General features: G+C 38.3%; 2 protein-coding genes across 2 annotated transcripts; one reads left to right on the top strand and one right to left on the bottom strand.

The window, feature by feature from the left end:
- The first annotated feature begins 145 nt into the window (after positions 1–145).
- LOC106923976 (putative acyl-CoA dehydrogenase 6) lies at positions 146–17819 on the top strand. The gene is made up of 9 exons (XM_014997420.2): positions 146–372; positions 4345–4465; positions 11396–11525; positions 12835–12941; positions 13779–13946; positions 14166–14339; positions 15460–15621; positions 16808–16958; positions 17310–17819. The coding sequence occupies exons 1-9, from the start codon at positions 172–174 to the stop codon at positions 17398–17400; spliced, it is 1305 nt and encodes a 434-aa protein (XP_014852906.1). The 5' UTR covers positions 146–171; the 3' UTR covers positions 17401–17819.
- Positions 17711–19905, bottom strand: bet1 (Bet1 golgi vesicular membrane trafficking protein). The gene is made up of 4 exons (XM_014997422.2): positions 19744–19905; positions 19449–19555; positions 19300–19356; positions 17711–18407 (listed from the first exon to the last, which is right to left on the bottom strand). Exons 1-4 carry the CDS (start codon positions 19760–19762, stop codon positions 18252–18254), a joined length of 339 nt encoding a protein of 112 aa, XP_014852908.1. The 5' UTR covers positions 19763–19905; the 3' UTR covers positions 17711–18251.
- Positions 19906–21245: the final 1340 nt, after the last annotated feature.

Genomic DNA, 21245 nt, shown 5'->3' with positions numbered 1-21245 from the left:
AATAATAAAAAAATATATATGTAAATGAATATGTCTTTAAGTTATGAATCTCAGCAAAAAGATAGATGACCAGTACTTTTTTGCTCTCTGAACTTTTTCACTGCTTCCTACTAACAGTTTTGTACACACAAACCAATTCGCGCATGCGCAAATAGCTGAACGTCAACAGTAATGGCGCTGCATGAAGGAGCTCTGCGCGTGAAGATGCTGTTCTGCTGTCGCACTTTGCACAAATTCGCCTCTTTTTCAGGTGCTCGCTCGCTTTCTAAGCACGTGTCCTCTCAGTCTGTGTCGCCCAAGCCCCCAGAGGTCGCGGATGACCATTTAATCTACACACAAGAGCACTTTGCGTTGAAGGAGGCCCTCAGGAAGGTACGCAGCATTGCTAATGTCCTAATTTTATCACAAGGGCAGGGAGCAAGTCAACACTGACATAAAACTGTGACTACTTTGGATGTGACCTTCAAGTATTTTATCAACTCGTTCAACACAAAAAAGTGTTAAAAGCTACGAAAACTAAAGCTAAAAACTAGGTGAGAGGTCAAAGTTAGCTTGTTTTGATTCCTCCATTGCTTGATTGTGTTCATATTTGCAGCCTGACTGTCCTGCACTGCGGAGATGCAAGGCTCCCACAGCTAAATACTTTCTCATTGCTGTCTGAAGATGGTTTAAAAACTCTGTGTATATATTTTTGAGTTGAGGAAGGAGCAACACGGAGGCTGCGCAGTTCAACAAACAGCTACAGCCTGACAGCCGCTTCTCATGACCCTCGTCTTCGTTTCAGCTGCACTGCTGACATATACGACGCCTGTCCTCTAACCGCTGCATGTTTAATCCTATATCTTTATATTTCCAGAACATGACATGAAACATGCAGCCAATCGTGAGAGTGGCTGAGGTCTGAATGTGTTGACGGCGTCAAATACGATACTCCAAACTGAATATTTATTTATATTTAGCACATCTGTGTTGTTAGTCTTGCCCTTCGCTATTTACCTTGTATGCTAACTTGAATTGACATTTTAATTACAATGTAAAAGGTAAGCTAAGTAGTTTGCATGGAAAGATACTTTTTTTTTGCATAAAGTAAAGGTTTCAGACCCAGTCGGATGATGTTTTGGTGTTTTTCGTATCCAACTTTTTCAGGTAAGGATGAGAGGTCTGTGAGCAGATTTCATGTCAAGAATGGATGCCAGAAAAATAAAGTGAATTTCTTTAATCTGCTCATATCATCGGCAAATTAGGCTTTCTGACTATAAATTTTATCCACTAATTGGAGCTTAATTTAATTAGCTTATTTTAACAGTTATGATTTATTTTATTTATAAGGAATACGCTGTCCCAAACAGAAACAGAGCCACACACAGTTCAGTGTAATTTAATTGCGCATATTAAATCAGCTTTTTGTGACTTTTATAATTGTTCAAGATACGCCTATACTTTCTGACACATTTTTAATGCTAAATATTTTTATAAGAAATAGGTTGACAGCTAGTAATCAGCGTGAGTCGTTTTAGATTTATTTTACCAGACAAAGAAATGGAAATGAACTTCAATAATAGTAACAGGAGACGGAGGGGGAAGGAAGCAGAAATGTGGCACAAAGTCAAGGGAAGTTTTTTTTGTCTGACTAAAGCTTTATTAGTCAGACAATAAAGGTTCATTCTTCCTCTTTTTCTTTTATTAAAGAATGCCAGGAGGCTGAAAATAATCTAACACTGGGAATACTGGGAAGAATGTAAACGTGAAAAAGGAAATCCAGAACAATGCCATGGCATTGAGTAAGAATGCTTTATTTAAAAATAATTACTATAGTAGTGTGTTTATAAATTACGATTATTGTTGCAGGAAATCCCCAGTCAATGCTGAAGGTTACAGTCACAGAGTGCCAGTAACTCTGACATAAACATTAAACCATGAGCTTCCATAGCCCTGAACATGTCCAGGAACTGGGCAGAGCTGGGAATCTTAACAGAGCAGCTGCTGCGATGAAAGATGAACAGCAGCTTCCCCTGACATTATTAGGAAGCACTTAGTCATGCGTTGCTTTGCTTGGATGCAGCTAAAGATTTTCTGCAGCTTATCAATAAGTTCACCACAGAGCAAAAAAGATATATGCTGCTCATTAAGCACTTCAAAACTACTTTGTTTTCAAACATATTTGATTAAAACATATTTGACAATATTAATATACGTGCCATATACATATATTTCAGATAAAAATGAATGTGTTCAAAAAATATATACGTTTTTCAGATTACTTCTCAATTATTTTGTCATGAGTATATATATTATTGCTATGCTAATTAGGATATCTTGCACATATCCTCCAAAATCCCTAAATGTCCAGCCGTACTGTAAAAAAATATTTTTTAATGGGAAAATCCTGCCTAATTTCTTCACATCCAGAATATTTTTGTCCAGTGAAAAGGAACGGCTTTCCAAACAGAGCATGCTGAAACGCTTTGCAATGCAACGTCTCTGACCCCCATATTACTAACAGACAGCTCACTCGTGTGAAATCTCCCAGCTATGTAGCACGAAATGAGCAAATAACATTTTTGAGGACATCTAGGATTACTCCCCAATGACCTTTCTGTTTGGATTTCCAGCAGCCAGCTGTCCCTCCCTTTTCCTCCTCAGGAACTGAACTTTGAACAAGGAGTGCAAGTTAAATGAGAGGGTTACCTGTGTGTGTGTGTGTGTGTGTGTGTGTGTGTGTGTGTGTGTGTGTGTATATATATATATATATATATATATATATATATATATATATATATATATATATTCCCTAGCAATTTGTTCTTTCCTTTTGGCCTAACTGTGATTAGCTGGCTTGGCGTCTGTATGTTTTGGCAGGAATAAAAATGACTGTAGGCACATTTTTGCTGTTTTGACCACAATGTTGCCTGCTGTCTGGAGGTGTTGATAAGGAAATAAGGTTATTTTATTTTTTACAATTTAAGATTCTAGTGGGTTAGCTGAGGTAAAGAATTAGTTTAACTTTTATATGTTCTTTAACAAAAAGAAAGTTTTGCATTTCTCTTTTTTTTGTAAAGTGATTTTGTTTTTAGTCATCTGCTCAAGTACCAAGCCTACAGTCCCCTGCTTTGCCAGATGAAGCTTCAAAACAATGCTACCTTTATAATAGTGATGGGTGGTCCTCCTTTGGTTTCCACACTGTAACTACCTGCATTTCTTTGCAGCGGTAAATATTTCCAAACAGTCTTAATTTGTATTTCTTTTTAGCCAGAGAAAGTATAGAAACCTTCTTTCAACTAGTTGATCCACAATGTGCCGCGTAAGGCAAATATTTTTCATATTTTTCCTTATGAAATACTCTTGTTATTCTTACATGTCTTTAACATTTAATTGTGGAACAAAAATATATTTTTCCAGTTTTGAATCTATAATTTTGGAAAATATTAATATAACATTATACTGGTATTCAGGCCAGTTTCTACATACCAATGTTCTTTATTTTCAAATAATGATTTATTACCCATCCAGATTAGTTTGAACCTTTAGTTTTGCAAAGAGAAATTGTTAAAAAAAATATATATATGTGATCACATCAAATGTTTTTTTAACATTTTATTTTAGCATTTTATTTGCTAAAATAAAATACTCTTCGGCTTGCAATGCTGAAAGGATAGTCGCTCCTTGATGCTTTTAGTTGCTTCTTTATTTTCCTAGAAGTTGCAGCCAAGGCTTTGTGGTTTCAGGAGATTCACTGTTCATGCAGATGGAATTTGACCGGTATAATTTTCAATATAAATTCTCAGTGTGTACTGAGCTGAATTATTAAGATTACAATTGCCCCTTTTACAGATAACAATTCTGTGAAAAACACAATAAAATGTTTTTTTTTTTAACTGTAACTGGGTGAATTCAGATCTGCTGAACACCAAGACAATTATCGGCCTCAGACACAATCGGCGCTAAAGTACAGATATTAGCCTTTAACGTCGCCTTTTTCAAATGGCGTGACATCCCCACTTTCCCAGCACTTATTTGTGGTTGAAGGCTGCCATAGAACCATTTCTGCAGGCCGCTTTTGCTGATATGCAGCAACTTGTCTCTGTTAGTGGTAAAAGGCAGGCTTGAGAACAGACATATGCCACACAACAAGCTTGATAAAAAAAATAACGACGCTTGTTTTTCTTGTGGTATTTTCTGTGTTAATCGCTTTTAGCTAAGTGGACGAAATAAAACATTTTTACGCAGAAAAATCCTGCAAATTATGTACAAATAGCACTCTAGTTACTTGGAAAAACTATTCAGACTTGATGCTTAATGCAGCACAGAGTGACACACATGTCCATGATTATCTTTGTGCTGCAGCTCATTGACCAGGAGATTAACCCTTATGTGGATCAGTGGGAAGCAGAAGGGACTTTTCCAGCCCACAAAGTCTTCAAGATACTGGGAAATGCAGGCTTTCTTGGAGTGAACAAACCAGTTGGTAAGTTGGTAGTGGTAGTCGTAACACTGAGACTTTAGAGTTCTAAAATAAATACTTGTTTTGATGCTAATATATCAAAAATGTCTTTATGAATGTAGCATATTTTTTTTCCATTGAAGTGTCAAAGGAAAACAGCTCTAGATCAAGAAGTTGATCACAGGAGACGTTTAACAAACACAACTTTTTCCACTGAGTTGTACTGAAGTTGATTGGTTGATTTTATTTTAGCGGGACAGTGCATATTAATGGATGTACAATGTTGTTAATGCTAATGCTAATTTTCATCCGTAGTCCGATGATTTTGGAGGTGTGGGCTCGTTGCTATTGAAAGCTACTGCGTGAGACATAATGCCATTAGAAACAGTGCTCATGTAAGTTACTATGTATTTAATATTGTAGCATTTAATTTTCATTTGTCACAAAAAAATTGTCTAAGTTGTTCCCACATGACAAATAACACTAACCCTAACACAACTGCAACTCGATTATTGAAAAAGTGACCAAGTAGCAGCTCGCACTACTCTGCACTGAACTATGCTGTCTGCACCACAAAGGATGAGCTTACATGACATACTGAAAGTGAAACTGATGTCTAATTTTTCCAACCACTAGGGGGCCACATCCCTGATCCCAATGCATACAGTCCGTTTATGACTAACTAATTGAAAGTGTTTCCATTCTTCACGAAGGACTTGATGTTCCACAGAAATCTACTTAATGTTTTTACATTTAAACTCACAATTCACACCGATTTTATTTACCTGATTTTTCAAAGTAATGATAAATAACTATGATTTCAAAACCGCCAAAATAGTAGAAATTTTTCTTTCTTATCATGGAGCATGATAAAACCTAGATATAAAAATGTCCTTGAATGGAAATTGCATAAACAGCCGTTTGATTAATATGTGTTTTAATATCATTGAAAGGTCAAAGTACAAGCATGGAGCACTCAACATTCTTGCTGTTTGAAACAACCATTTTTTTAGGACAACTGCCATTCTTAAACATATTTCTCAGAGCTAGACAGGATGCTGAACATTTATTAATAAAAAAAAAAAAATTGAATGTTTGATTCGTAAAAAAACAACAAAAAAAACATCCCATCTATTTCATGTCAAATATGTAAAAATGAATCTTTGGCACAGAACTCAGTCCATTTGTATCCCTGTGAATTTAATTTGGAGAGCTCTACAAACACGAGACCAGATCAATCATCTGTGCCTCAGTCGACATGATAAACGCTCTGTACGGATTCTTGTTTGTGACTCTGTTTCAAAAACTCCCTTGATAAATCCGTAACATGTCGGAAGCCTGGAAAATCCTGGTCAAAGCTCAGATGTTGCTTTGAACGATAACATCTCGAACCCAAAAGGACAGATCGGAAAACCCATCAGTCAAAGATTATAATTTATATGCAGGTCCTCGTTTCAGAAGAGGTGGGTTCAGTTTTTATCCAAATGTCTCTGTCACGATTCAAAACACCTGCTTCAGCATGCTCTGTAAACCATTTCCACTTGTTTATGCAGTGTGGTTATGTCTGAGAGGACTGGATAAGAACAGGAAAAGACCACTGCTTATGACTTAGATGAATCAAAACTCCTGAATGTGTGGCTAACTATAAGGAGACTTTAAATGTCTATAGACGGATTTCAGTGTTTTTTTTTTTGTTGTTTTTTTTTTTAGTTCCTGCCGTAACAGACTGATATCTCCTTATGTTTGGGAGAAGATGGCAGCATAAGTCATGCAGAAAAGAACAAAGTATGTCATGGACACTGTTGGATAGTGAGTTCTGAAGAGAAGATAGCATGGAGAGTCTGTAAGTCGGAGAGGAGGGAGGACGAAGGAATTAAAATGTGCTGACCACACGAGCATTAGGCATTAGTTGAGAAGATTAGAAAGGAGGATCTGCCCCGTGATGGACTATAGGAGAGATGTACTATATCACTATCTATAGGTTAGTGTAAAAATTAAGTTCAGGATAATCATTTAAAACATAACATTGAGATTTTAGTTGTTTTTAGACAATTTTTACTCAGTAAAGTTTCATAGTTCATAAGGATGAAGACTGGAATATAGTTGTTAAAAGAAGCCTACAGTTTGAGTAACATGATGTTTATTATTGCTGCTCAGTGCAATGCTGATGACCAATCAAGTATATTTATGAAATGTTAGGTTGAATTAATTGATTTCTAAAGGTGGATTAATTGAGTGGGAGTAGGGACTTATAGAGAAGTGATTCATGGAGTAGAATCACAGAAGTGCATGACCTTGGCCCAATTCAGAAAGCTTCCCCAGAATGATTTACTCTGTTCAAAAGCATGTTTTTTTTTTCCGATAAATTTCAAATGAATCGGACTTATACAAACTAGTCAAAATACTTTTACATTAACTCACTCGGACTGATCCAAGATTGTCATCTTGAGAATTAAAATTTGATTATTAACTCTAGGAATATTCTAAACATGCAGAAAAAGCTTCCGGTTAAAACAACATTTTTTCAATGTCATTTCGTCCACAAAAGCCCAGAAAGCTGTTTATTGTTCTGTTAATGTCATGATATATGAAAAGAGCATACAATGGCTCTTCCCTAATTTGGTGTCTACCTTCTCACCAATAGATGTTCCTCATTGGTTGTCAGCTGGATCTATTCAGGCAGATATAAAAATAGTACAAAAAACAAATATCGGCCCTAATCTGTCCGTAGACTGATTTATTAACCTACCTCTGCGTCTTACAGTCGGTCCCATTGGCCACCGTACAAAAACAACCCACAATTTTCTATTGAAACTAGTTCAATAAGCAGGAAAAAAAAAAACAGAGAACAGTACATATTTTCTTGATTAAAAAAAAAAGAGCTAACATTTAGAGAACTGATGAAAGATGGATTTGAAAAACATATATAATGGACAAAAGTTATTACACAAGTACTATTTTGGTGTTATTTTATGGTTTTGTCCCATAAAATACCAACATCATTGAGAATATAATGCTGGTAACAAGTCTTCCTTTAAAAGGTTAATCTGCTTTTGGAACAATGTGATGCTGTGGACCAATCAAATTACCTGCCAAGCCCATATTTCTGTGATTTCTTTAAATGTTTGAGCTGCACAGAGTATTGAATTTGCAAATCATTATGTACAAAGTTGAAATTATTAAGAACTCCTAAGATGAGATAGACGTAATATAGATATGATATAATCGATTGATATTTCAAGACTTTGGCCAGTTGGATAGATGGATGTTTAGGATCCCACCATCTGATAGAGATCTTACTCACCGACTTGCTCACAGTAGGTTTAGTAACCTACTGTGCTAAAAGATGGAACAAATGGGGGGGGAGTGCTTTAGAAATGTGGCTTATTTGCTCAATCATCTTTTCATAATCTTACCTTTGTTGAACAACTTTAGAGCATCTGTTTATAGTTTTGGGAGCCTTCCAGTGTGCCTCAGTGATGAAGCTCTGTACTTGGCTTTCCACTCAACACACAGGACAGGAAGTTTTTCTTGCGCCCCCACGTTGAGGGAGAAGCCAACGATGACCTTTGGCTCTCTGCCTGTTTTCCTCTGCTTTGAGAACAAGGAATCTGCAGATCAGAGCATAGAAACGGCCATGTCCTCTATTTGACAGATACGCCCTGGCAGCTTCCACATTTTCTCTTTGAGTTTTTTTTTTTTTTATGCAATTGTTTAAATGAAGAACCTCAAATTGAGATTTATGTCTTCAGACTGTTTGTTTTCTTATGTTTCTAGAGAACATTATACTCCCCGTTAAGCTGTGGCGATGATTTTTTGAAGTTAAACTCAGGACAACGGCCAGAACAGCAGGGTGTCGACCCTAGACATACAACCAAAAGCGCTAGATTCATGTGTTAGATTGGCTTAGTCAAAGTCCAGATTTGAATCCAATTATGACACAACTTCACATTGATGCTCACAGACACTCTGCGTCTAATCTGAGTTTTGCAAAAATCAAAATAATCTACAAAAATTCCCATCTCTACTTGTGCGACTTGTGGACTCACATCTAAATGTGTGCAAACATCTTTTAGATTTTTATTCAGCGTTAACAAAAAAATATATATATGTATTTTTAGGTGTCAAAATATGAAAGTTCTATTCGCTATATATACTCGTGTTTCTGATGTCTGATCATTACCAGCTAAAATAATAATAATAAAAAAAAAAAAATCTATATATTGTCCTTATCATCACTACGGTTGACTTCCCACTAGCTTATATGGAGCACCAGCCTATATAAACCTATGGTGAGGAACAGCTGCTTTTCCAGAGAGACATATGTGCTTTGGGTCGACATGTGCAGAGTTGTCGACCCGACTCTGTTTGTTTTTGCTTTTGCTCGCTGGCTGAACCAGACACCCTGCTGTTTTGTTTAAAGCGGGGTAAACCTAGTGCCACCTCTGCTCACATCAGCCGCTGCAGGGCTCCCGGTGCTCAGAGACCTATCGCCACGCAGCTGCAACCATTTCCTCTTAGTTTTTGGCTACACCCAGCTCTCCCCTGTTTGCTTATCCCCACTTTATCTCCACTTCTTTGTGTCTCCAGTTATTTGGCTCTATTGGTATTGTTCTCTCTCCTCAGCGGCCCTCAGGTCTGCTCTTTCTCTTTTTCTGATTACCAGTCCGACAGGTAATCAGAGCAGTGAGTTTCCGTTGAATTATATTCGCTTTTGTCATGTATATGTAGTCAGATTGAGTAACGGTCAGCTCTCATTTGCTTGACCAGGCACAAAATCATTATTTTCACTTTCTACGGAAGGTGAAATTTCTGTGTTCAGCTGGGAACAAAAACCATATTTGAGTTTTACATCTGTTCAAACTGAAAGCTGAAGCGATTTTATTTTTAGAGACTTTTTTCCACTGATAAAATTGACAGTGAAATATTTAAAAAGTCATCCGTCGTCTTCGCCGCAGACAGTCGGCACTCCTCAAACTCAAAGGATGCTCGAGAGATAAAACCTGCCCATTATCGAATAGGCTGCTTCATCTCAGTGGTGCATTTTTGCAGCGCTCTCATGGAGCCATCAGTGGAAAAGTAGGCCAAACAGAGAAAGTGACGATCCCAATCGTATTGGCAGCTTTGGGGGTTTGCAAACATCATCAGGGTTTTCTGTTAGGTCGAAGGTAGTTTATTTGTGAAGCACATTTCAGCAACAAAAGCAGTTCGGAAAGTGCTTTCTGTTACAAAAACAGTACAGTAACAAACGATGAAACGGCAGTAAACATTACATTTGATCAAATGCCATCATTCAGCAAATATACATCAAATTTATGATTGATCAAAGTTCAAGTTACCGTGGCGACTCTACGCAGCCGGGTTTTTGGCCGTGATTTGAAGGCACTCTGTGTTTCAGCTGTTTTGCAGTTTTCTGGAAAGTTTGCTCCAGATTAGTGACGCATGGAAAGTGGATGCTGCTTCTCCACGTTTGGTTCTGGTTCTGGGGATGCAGAGCAGACCAGAACCAGAAGACCTGAGAGATCTGGAAGGTTGATAAAACAACAGCGGATCTTTAACGTATTTTGGTGCGAAGGAGTTCAGTGATTTATAGACTAACAGAACTATTTTAAAGTCTGTTCTTTGAGCTACAGAGAGTCAGTGGAAGGACATTAAAAATGGGGTGATGCTCTCTATCTTCTTGGATTTACTGAGAATGTGAGCAGCAGTATTCTGGATCAGCTGCAGTTGTCCAATTGATTTTTTTCTTCTTTTTTTTTTTTTTTTGCTGTAATCTCCACATTGCGATCGTTAAATCACAGTTCTCTTGACAATTGTTTTATCCCCATCCAATATTAATAAAGTCTACCTTCTTATCTCTCGTTGAACACGTGTTTATCTTCATGTATTGTGCTTTATAGTTTTAAATATGGATTTTCAGAAGGTTTACCTCACCAGATTAAGAGAAATCCATCATGAACGTTGAGGTGAATTTGCTACTTTCTAGTTTAAGAAGGACTGATGTTGCGGTGAGTGTTTAAAATGTAAAACTTTAGGTAAGAAAAATAAAGCAGACTACCACCACTACTTGGCCAGCGCAACATTTCGTTACCATGGAAACTGAACATTTTAGGCAACACCTTCTGCTGTTTGGACAGCTTCATCAATATCCTCCAGACAAATAACTTAGTTTCAGTGTCTGTATGAAATGACCAATTGCTTGTTTTCTTAGACAACTGACTTTAGGCTGGAATAAGGTATATTTATTTCACAATAAGTGTTGCAGCAGATGATAAAGGACAAACAAAGGAAAAAGTAAAGAAATGGGTTTTAAATGACAAATTTGGGTTTAAAAAGCAATGCTCAACTCCATTAAGGACCTGAGGTCTTGGTAAATATCTCTCCGCTGTCAAAACAGAAGAAGTAGACACCAGATTTTTTTTTTTTGGGGGGGGAGAGGGGTGAGTTTGGATTTTGCTGCAAATATATCTTCTAATGGATCAAATCAGGTTTCGTATACCAAGAAGAAGAGGTGGAATGAGAGAAAAATGACAGTGACCCTCATCTACAGTGTGCTGCTGATCTCCCAGCAGTGCTTTTTTTTTTTTTTACACGTAATTACAGAGAACACAATTAAGGACAACATCCTGTTATTAATCTGAGTGCATGTTACTGCCGTAACGGCTCACTTCACAGTGATTACCTACAGAGACCCGAGTGTGTTTTGTGCGTGATGGTTTTATCACAGAAAACACAGAAAAGATTAAAGTCCGGGAATGTGATTTCAGCGTTTGAAGTGTTTGAAAAAGATGATTGGGATATTATCCCAAAGCAGGTAGCTCTTTCCGACTTGTTTTTCTTAATGGCGAGGTTCTACACCTGTTCGGTTTTCATAAATAAAGAAAAAAAAAGCAGCAATAATGCGTATTATGATCAACCAGAAACACTCACTTTGTTTGTTTCTGTCTTGTGCAGAATATGGAGGCTTGGGACTGGACTTCAGCTATAGTGTTGCCGTAGCAGAGGAGCTCGGCAGCATTCGCTGCGGAGGCATTCCCATGGCCATCGGCGTGCAAAGTGACATGGCTACTCCAGCTCTGGCCAGGTAATCCTTTAATAACATGTTTTACACACACTGATTGTCAAAATTATTATTTTACATGATATTGCAATCAGTCAAATGTGTCCCAAAAACTGTTCTTGGTTTTTTGTTCCAACAAAATGTTTTTTTTTTTTTTTTTTCCAATAAATTGTGTTTCAGAAGGTTTATCCAGCTCTGGAAAAAAAAATTAAGAGCCCATCAAAAACCTTGTGGTTTTTCCACCAAATATTGATTTCTGAACTCTTCCGGAGTTAAAACATTAGCATTGTTGTTTCTAAATAAATATGAACTGGTCTTCTTTGCATCATTTGAGGTCTGAAAGCAATGCATCTTTTTTGTTGTTGTTGTTGTTGTTGTTGTTATTTTGACCATTTCCCATTTTCCGCAAATAAATACAAAATCTTTGCTTGGAATGTCAGACATGTTGTCAGTAGTTCATAGAATAAAAGAACAATGTCCATTTTACTCAAACATAAACCTATAAAAAGCAAAATTAGAGAAGCTGATCATTTTAAGCGGTCTCTTAATTTTTTCCAGAGCTGTATTTTCTATTTGCATAGAGAGGCATAGACAGCCGATTGCAGTGCAGTGAAATTTTCAATGTAATTTGAACAATGACTCATCCTTCCGAGGTGACGGATATCCTCTTCTCATTACACACTAACAGCTTTTGTCCGAAGTACATTTCGGGGATCAGTGGAGCATCATGGTCAGGGGAAGCTCCACCGGATTCCCCGTGTTCTGGATTTGCTTCCACAACAAAAGATCAGATATTTGTGTGCATTTGTTTTGTGGAAATATTCACATCTATGCAAATGGGGAGGTTGCAGGAGATTCCCTGCTGAAATGTTTCCTATTTTACCCATCGCTGACCATAGTGTTGTGTCTGATGTGGCATCTGTCTGCCAGCCAGATAGACTCGTTATGTGAAGCGTCCCTGCTGAGAAGCAGCTGCCGTTGACACAAAACAGAATTCGGGGAAACGTACAATTAGAGTCTCGGGAGCTTAATTAAGACATAGAAGAAACCTACGCCTGAAACGAGGTTTATATATGAAGAGAGCTGCTCAAACGGGGCCAGCGGTTCCTCAGGAGACCTGGTTTCTGTCCCCCTGGGAAAGCAGTTGCTTCAAACTGTGTTGGCAGTCTTGTAATGGTGGATGTGTCTTACCACAGTTACACAACACAGTTTGACAATTTCTTTTTTTTACTACTTATCTGGTCATCGTTCAATGTAGACAATACTCATGCAACTCTTATCAGGTTGTGTAGGTTTCCTATGAGTTTCTGTATGAGTGTTTGTGACTGCACAGGTTTGGTTCGGACGAGCTGAAGAAGGAGTTCCTGCTTCCCTCCATCATGGGGGACAAAGTGGCCTGTCTCGGTGTGAGTGAGGTCGGGGCTGGCTCTGATGTCTCAAGTACGTATTCAAAGGAATGAAAATGATCAGAACATGTTTTTTTCCCCCCCTCCAACACCATTTCAAGTAACGGGTAAAAATAAGCATTTGGCAACACCGATTTCTAGTGTAATACTTCAACTAAATCAATGTTTATATATATATATATATATATATATATATATATATATATATATATATTTATTCTTGAAAAATTAAATAGCTTTAAAGTGTACTCAAATTAACAACATACATACCATAACATATAGTCCAGTGGTTCACAAAGTTGGAGTCACTAATCAACCTTTAAAATAAATAAAATGTATTTTATTTACCTTTTATTCAATGCACAGCTACAGTGTTCAAGTCAAGTCTTGCTCCTGCTGTTGATTCTCAACTTGTGAGGCAGTTAGCTTAAATGCTAGGCTCATGTTAGCTTGCTTACTCTTTGTTTTGATATGACTCCTTGATGATTCAGCTTGTAACATATCTCAGTGCGGTTCCAGCGTCACTATGAGTAGACAGAATCTACAGAAAAGTTGTTTTCCTCTTCACCGTTTGACCCGTTCACCTACACACACCGGTCTAGGGAGCACAACATGCAGAGCAAGTCACATGACACACAGGCGGTAAGCTGCAGCTGCCAGTACAGCCCCTCTTTCAGTGCTCCTAAAAATGTATTTCTACTATGAGCAGATATTTAGGATTGAAACGAGATGTCTTTGTAATTCATCGTCTTTAATTACTTCTTTGGTTTAGTTTGTGCTCTCTGTCTTCACCTCTCCTTAGACTAATCAAAATTCCCAAATTTTGATTTCTTTGACCCTTTATCCACACTCAACTGCTCTTTTAATGCAGGTATTAAGACCAAGGCAGTGAGAAAAGGGGATGAATATGTGATAAATGGAGGAAAGATGTGGACAACCAATGGCACCCAGGCTGACTGGATGTGTCTCCTCGCCAACACCAGCGATGGACCCCCACACAAGAACAAGTCTCTCATCTGTTTACCCATGAACCTGCCAGGTAGAGTCTAAGATGTCAAATTCATATTCGTTTTAGAAATTTTGCAACACCAAACACCTCGAAGAGGTGATTAGTGTAGTTTGACGATGATGTATGTTAAGAACCAAACCTCAAGCTTTAAATTTGGTTCATTTTCTTAACTGGCAATAATTGATTTCATAATATTTGTTTTGAGCACATATGAATTCCCTGTACTGCTTGTGTTTTTTCCCCCGAAAGGAGTACACGTTGCCCGGAAGATTAATAAAATCGGCATGTGGTCGTCGGACACAGCCGAAGTTTTCTTCGATGACGTCCGCGTGCCCTGCAAGAACGTCATCGGCCAGGAAGGCCTGGGCTTCACTTATCAGATGCTTCAGTTCCAGGAAGAAAGGCTCTGGGCCGTGGCCAATAGTGAGTGAAGCGTACTTACCCCGAGTAAAAAGCCAATCAAAACATTTAATCTTTCCCTAGCTTTCTGTTTCTCTTGTTTTTTTCCCCCCTTCATTTCATCGTCTTCCTTGGTATTTTTCTTTGGTTTTACTGAAAAAGAAAGGGAGTTTGGGTCACGCAGTTTAAGCTCCTAATCTTTTGTAAAGTAGTTGTTTGATTTCATGAAAGAAGTCTGACTCAGTGTTTCATTGGCAGGATTTTTAAGAAGCTTTTTCAAAATGATTGTGAAATGGATGGTTGCAAATGCGTCTGTCTGACAACTTGCTCAACTCGCAGTGCTGCAAACGAGCGGATCAGCAGGAGAGTTTCAGTTTCCCCATCGTCGGCGTGAATGTGAACGTCTTTATATATCTGGGTGGTAATAGTTTGTTTCAACCGTTTTCTTTTTAGGGCGCACTTAAAACAAAAGACACAATCTAAGTGGCAAGAAGTTAAAAACTTGAAGCATGTGCGCAAGTTGGATTTTAATTTTTTATTTTTTTCTAACCTACAAAATGTCTATACAGGCTCCATTTTCTACAAAAACGCACTAATATTTAAGCATGTCGCAATAAACAGTCAATTCTTCACAGGATAAATAAAAAGAACTTGGATCATTTTCATTCTTATATATTTTTTTTTCAATGGCGATTTTGTTTTTAGGCTTCATAATCCATATTATTTATGGTCTCAGTTGTATATGGTTTTCCCCTTTTTTGGATAGTTAGAATATCTTCCAGTTGTAGTGTGACATTTTCTTTAGAAAAAATGTAAGCTTATTGATCTTTGAGCCGGTGTATTTGCATTATTGTGCCATTATCAATATATTACTTGCAAATGGTATCAAAGCGACGTTATCTTGGTTCTCTGCGAGTTGCTACGGTACGTTTAACCAGAAAATAGTGGCAATGTATGCAAAATAAAGCTTGTGCGCCAAGTGTTTGCTTTAGAAGTCCTCGAAGTTGCTAGTTGTCATTTCACTGTGGAAGAAGGGAGAGTTCAGTAAGTAATTAAAAGCCTGAAATGAATATGACACTCAACGATGAGGAAGCCGAAAACAATCAGACATCTCCTTTCTTTTTCTTTTTTTTTTTTCCTCCAGTTGTCACCACGATGGACAGCATAATTCAGGAAACCATTAGCTACACACGGCAGAGGAAGGTCTTCCAGCAGCCCGTCCTCTATCACCAGGCAGTTCACTTCAGGCTGGCCGAGCTTCAGACGGAAGTCGAGTTGCTCCGCTCCCTCCTGTACCGCGCTACAGGTACAGTCACTTTGTGAAGAAAAGGTCATTGTTCGCTCGAGGGTGCGAGTTGCATCCTGACACCTCTATTCTCTCTTAGGCCTGGTTCAGGCAGTAAAAGAAAAGAAAATTCTGACATTTTCTGCAGTAAAACTGAATCCGGGAAGAAAAGCAGCAAGCAGTCACCTTGTCCTCGTCTCTCTTTCTCTTTCCCTCTTTTTCGTATACGGTCAGTGCTAATCAGTCCAAACGTGAAGAACGTGACAGGTGGCGGGTTTAGATGAGGAAGAGGAGGTCTGACGCACAGAAGCATCTTATGCAGAGGTGTTTCATCAAGGAGGTGTGGTTGCGTCTCCAGCTGATTTCAAAGCAGTCTCTAACATTGCACGCTCATCGACCGCGTCATCGAAGATGACGCAGGTGTCGCCACAGGTTCATCACAGGTTGATGTTGGCTTGAACTGACGGCACACAAACAATTCATTACTTTTAATTCATCAAACTGCTTCTTATTTCAATATCTTACCTACTCTGAAGAAAATCAATGTTTTATTAGAACACAAAATCAATTTTCATCTCTTCTTCTTTTGTTTAAAAAAAAAAGAAGAGTAAATCTAGTAGGAGAACTGCTGTCAGACATGGACTCGTTTCAGAGATGTTTTATTTTATTGAGAGAAAGAGCTGTTAGCCTGGTTTTGTTTTTTATGCCATCAAAGAATGAATCGGCCATTTCTCCATATTTACACCCAGTTTTCTCAGAATCAGGACACACTGGCGGTACGGGGCTCTTTCCTCGGGATTCTTGCAGTGTTTTTGTGAATATGTGGCACCTGTCACATATTTACCTCTGTGGCTCAGACGCCTGTCAGGCAGGAGTCCAGGACTAAGCTACTGTCTTTGTCTACCACTGAATGTATCACAGTGGTACCCGTTTACAGTCTGCTCTCTGAGTCAAATCCTCTGCCCCTGTTTGGCACAAGTTGGATAATTATACATCCAAACAACGAAATAGTGAAAGAGGAAAGAACGCAGCTCACTCACAGACTTTTCCAGGCTTCCTACGACAAAGGCGTCAGTCTGCCGCTCAATCGCTGTTGACTCTGAATCTGAAGCATGTTTGTTTAAATATCTCCTCCACTTTTTTACTCTTCCACACATTTGTCTTTGATTTCAAAACTTTTTAAAAGAAAATAAACAATCTTTTTCAGCAATGTACATCAAAGGTAACGACGTGACCAAGCTGGCTTCTATGGCCAAGTTAAAGGGCGGCCGCCTTGCGAGAGAACTGAGCGACAGCTGTCTGCAGTACTGGGGCGGGATGGGCTTCACCAGCGACGTGCCAGTCAGCAGATTTTACAGGTTAGCAACACATCTGTGCTCATTTCTCCTTCAGGTTTCTGTTTACTTTACCCGTTTAGATACGTCTTAATAAGCTGAGCAGCTGGAACCCCGAACGAGACATCTGCAAGTTCTTCTCCGGCGAAGCGACGAGTATTAATTTCGTCTGCTGTGTGCGCGTTCACTGCTAGAGAGTTTTAACAATGCTTGCCATCACCACGTACTTCTTAAGACTTAATGATTTGGAATGATTAGATATTTTATAGCATCCTAACATTCAGGGATGCAAAAAACTGGCATTCCTGGAAACTTAAATAATTGCCAAAAAAAAAAAAAAATGTTTTATGCTTATGTAGATCTTATTTTGTGCAGGGATTCCAGGTTGATGTCGATTGGTGCAGGAGCCGACGAGGTCATGCTGGGAATCATTTGCAAATACATGGACACGCTGCCCAGGAAGTGATGTCATCGACGGTTTCTCTGGGACCGACTTCGCGCCAGTCCTGAACGTGTTGCTAAATCATTAAACACTGAAGTGCAATTGTGACATATTTACGTTTTTAGCAGTGGAGACTTAAGTTTGTCTGCTCGTTCTCGTCAGACAATTAAGCTCTCAAGTTTCCCTTTGTAATTTTAACTAATTGTAAAGTTTTGCCTTATTTTTGTAGAAAATAAGCTAATTAACATGTATAAAACTTGCATTTTTTACACATTGATAAATTCATGCAGATCACCGAGACGACCGTTACGTGATAATAGAACACACTGAAATGTTCAGAACATAAAATGTTTATTTACAGTAACTTTTTTACATGTAATCTGAAGCAAAGATGTTGCTCTCATAAATCTCCTGATTCTTTAACATAAACTCTTTCAAATGGCGTCTTCAAGGTGTTTTTCTCCACAATCAGAAATTGCTTTTAACATGTGCCGTTTGCTGTGACATTATCTTTCCACTAATTGCATTTTGGTTCATAACAGTGTTATGACCTGTTAAATCCTAATGTCTCACTGTAGAGTAGGCAGTTCTGAGTCTCAGACGAATACTAGCATGGCTTTAGGAGTACAAAATATTCCAGCTCATTTATCAGCAAGTCTTTTTCACATAAACGAACCGGTTTGTACTTCTTCCCAGTTAGAATCAGTTGAGCGTCCTTTCACGGCTCAGGCACCGAGCGCATACCATCGAATCGTGTGAATTTTTACTCCTGGCCTCTCTGCATTATCACCATTGGGTCGGTCTAGTTTAGAAACGCATCAGACAGGAACTAGAAGATGTGGAACTAAAGGTCCAAGTCCAAGCGGAGGTTCTTATCACCTCAACTTGATAAACCAGTAGAGAACAAAGAAGACAAAGAGGCAGAAGAGCAGCATGTAGCACAGCAGTTTGGTCTGGCTGCCTCTGGACAGCTGCTTGACTCGACCGATGGTGGCGCCGAGCAACCCGCCCGTCGAGTCAAAGTCCGAGTCCTGCGGAGGGGAGCAAGGGGATTAAAAGTTGGTATAATACAAAAGCGCAGCAGAAACGGACTTACTACAATTTTTACTTTACAGGGATATACAATTTTAATACACAAAACACCATAAAAATCAATGCAGTAACAGAGATTCAATGTCTGAGGTTTGTTGAAATTACCACTGGGTCCAAATATAATTACATACATTTTTCCTCACTGAAACTGGGAACATTTAAAGGCCTCAAGTCTTAATGGTTACATGAGTGAAACTGTTTTCAAAGTGAATGATTACACTTCATTGTAAATGCATCTGGGAAGTATGAACTGCTGACAAGTATTGCACTGTAAAATAACAACATTGGACTTAATGATATTGTTAGGGCCATGTACTCAAAATGCACCGTGCATGTCACGTTGCACTGCTTGAGATTAAAATACAGTGAATAACATCGAAAGCAGCTGTGAGGCCTAAAGTCAACAGAATTAAAGTCTCCTAAAGCAAAATATCATTCAAAGGTTATAAAAGTCTCTGTACTATGATATTAAAGCCAAATTGGCTCCTTTTGGAAATCTACTGTTAATTTAATTAATTTGAGTTCCACATGTCCCACTGTTTCCAATACATTTGGAAGAAATAGATGTTTTGAAATAGAGCTGTTATTTCAATAGGAGGGATGGATCAAGGTTTAAGCAATAGGCTTCCCTGTTCTTGCAAAAAAAAAAAGCCTGGCCAACTTCCAGATGCCAGTCTGCAGCTAAACCGAGTTTACAGTGCTCCAAAATTAAAATACAGGAAGAGAAGGTGTTTATTTTTTTTACCATTTAACTTGGAAACGGGAGAAAATACTTGACGTTGGCTTTCATATGTAGAGGAAGCGTAAACAAAATGACCAAGTGAAACTCACCATGTCATCCAACATTTTATTCTGGTACTTCACTTCGGTTCCGATTTCAATTGTCAGCTGTTAAGACAGCAATGTTGGCAACATGTGAACAATTAAATAGTAATTCTACTAATCATTTAAGGTTCCTATTTGTGTCCATCCATACTTACACTCTTCAGGGCGCTGACTTTGTTCCTCAGTCCCTCCTGAAGATGCTCATTCTCCTCTTCATGCACACTGTAGCCGCTGGCTACATAATGTCCAGAGCTTCCTTCACCTGCAAGAAAAAAAAATACCATCAATAAGGTTTGTCATTAGCCTTCTGCTCCAATCAGGTGTAAAACAAAAACCTAAAACAAGAGTTCACGACAGTAGGATTCCCTCAGATGGTAAACACGTTAGCTAATTAGCAAACAAGCTAAATGTGAACTCATAAACCGTCAGGTATAATTGTTTTTTTCTTACCCAGTCCGGCGCGCCTCATCTCAGACCACAGAAATTAATAATTCCCGATATGAATTTGAGGTCTGGATGAAAATTATGGACAATAAATAAGGTTGGAAGCGAAACTAAACCGTAGTCTGATAGTTGACTTCCCACCGTGGTAAACGCCACGACATCATACGGTGGCCGACGAGGGCGATTTTTCCAAAGAAAGGGGGGCGTTTCGTAGAAGCATGAAATGCTGTGGTTACTACGCCTACGCAATAATAATAATAATAATAATTAATAACAGCATGATGTCTTGTTTACCAAAAACGTCTAATTTCACAAATTCTCTTAATCTTTGTGTTTGTGTGTGAACAGTTAAGAGCTAATTAAGAAACATAAAAAAATAACTAAACATAAATATGTTTGTGTTGTTCTGCTCCAAAAACCATAATATCCATTTCAAATTTCATACAAATCAGAGTAGTTGTCTGAATGAAAAGATGTCAATACCACAAACAAAGACAAACTACCTTCTTAAAACAAAAAGTCATTATCATCCATCTTTATTGACTTTCCTTCATATTCTGAACTCCCAACATTTTTAAAATAGGAATTAAGAGTTAATCATCTTACTCGGCAACAGTGAAAGATGCATTGTGCTGCCCAATTTGTGTGATACTTGCCAATAACATTTTCCTTTCGCAGACATTTTATTTTATTTTTATTCCATTTGTGCCCTGACACGCGCGGAGTCTGAACATTTTGATTTCCCATTAGTTTAGTCATCCCTACATTTTAGATTATGCTGATATAACACTGATGGTACTCTTTGTTGTGTTTGTACGCAAAGGGGTTTTAAAACAAGAAATGTAGTTGTTTAGTTGGCAAGCTGTAAAAATTGCGTGGCGAAAGGCAAATTAACAGAAAATAAAATGTATTTTTAACATCGTAGATCCCAATGTGGGAAACATCTGAGGGTTAATCTCCCTTTGGCGGTAGATGATGTGATTATGAGAAGAAGATTTCTATATGATCCTTTCCTATGCAGGCAGATTGTTTCCTTTGAACATTTTGAAAGGCAATCACCATAAAATGCAGACGGATGTTCTTTTTGGGTTCAGTTCCAGGGCACGCTGATATATCCGTCTGTGCCGCATTGGATGGAAAAGATTTTCTCAACACTTCCCAAAATCCCGTAGGTGCTTTTTAGCCATGATTGGCTTCCTTTATCCCCTCACACGTGATCCATCACCCGGCTTTAAGCCGATACTGCACAGGGCCTCTAATCTGGTTTGAAAGATTAAAATGACTTTTATGGCGTTAATTTATCACAGACTGATATCTTAAATAAATACTCATTTAGATCCTGTCTGCTGTATCACATTTCAGTGCCCCTTTTCCCATCTCTTCATATCTGAATTGAAAAGCTTTACTGTATATGTAACCTTGACATGAGGGTTGAAGGTACAGATGATGTTGACTGAAATGTGTGCGGCCATCTTGGTGTGCTTTTTGGACCCAAGGGGATTTTATTT

Source organism: Poecilia mexicana, unplaced genomic scaffold, assembly GCF_051168715.1.
Source record: "Poecilia mexicana isolate PSO_F unplaced genomic scaffold, ASM5116871v1 scaffold_11, whole genome shotgun sequence".
Classification (NCBI taxonomy): Eukaryota; Metazoa; Chordata; class Actinopteri; order Cyprinodontiformes; family Poeciliidae; genus Poecilia; species Poecilia mexicana.
This window is presented reverse-complemented; position numbering and strand designations above follow the sequence as displayed.

Coding starts and splice junctions, on each gene's coding strand:
- LOC106923976 (XM_014997420.2), top strand. CDS start 172: ATGGCGCTGCATGAAGGAGCTCTGCGCGTGAAGATGCTGTTCTGCTGT. Junction 12,942..13,778: donor GGCTGGCTCTGATGTCTCAA/GTACGTATTCAA, acceptor CTTTTAATGCAG/GTATTAAGACCAAGGCAGTG. Junction 15,622..16,807: donor CCTCCTGTACCGCGCTACAG/GTACAGTCACTT, acceptor AATCTTTTTCAG/CAATGTACATCAAAGGTAAC.
- bet1 (XM_014997422.2), bottom strand. Junction 19,357..19,448: donor AAGTCAGCGCCCTGAAGAGT/GTAAGTATGGAT, acceptor CTGTCTTAACAG/CTGACAATTGAAATCGGAAC. Junction 18,408..19,299: donor ATAAAATGTTGGATGACATG/GTGAGTTTCACT, acceptor TCCCCTCCGCAG/GACTCGGACTTTGACTCGAC.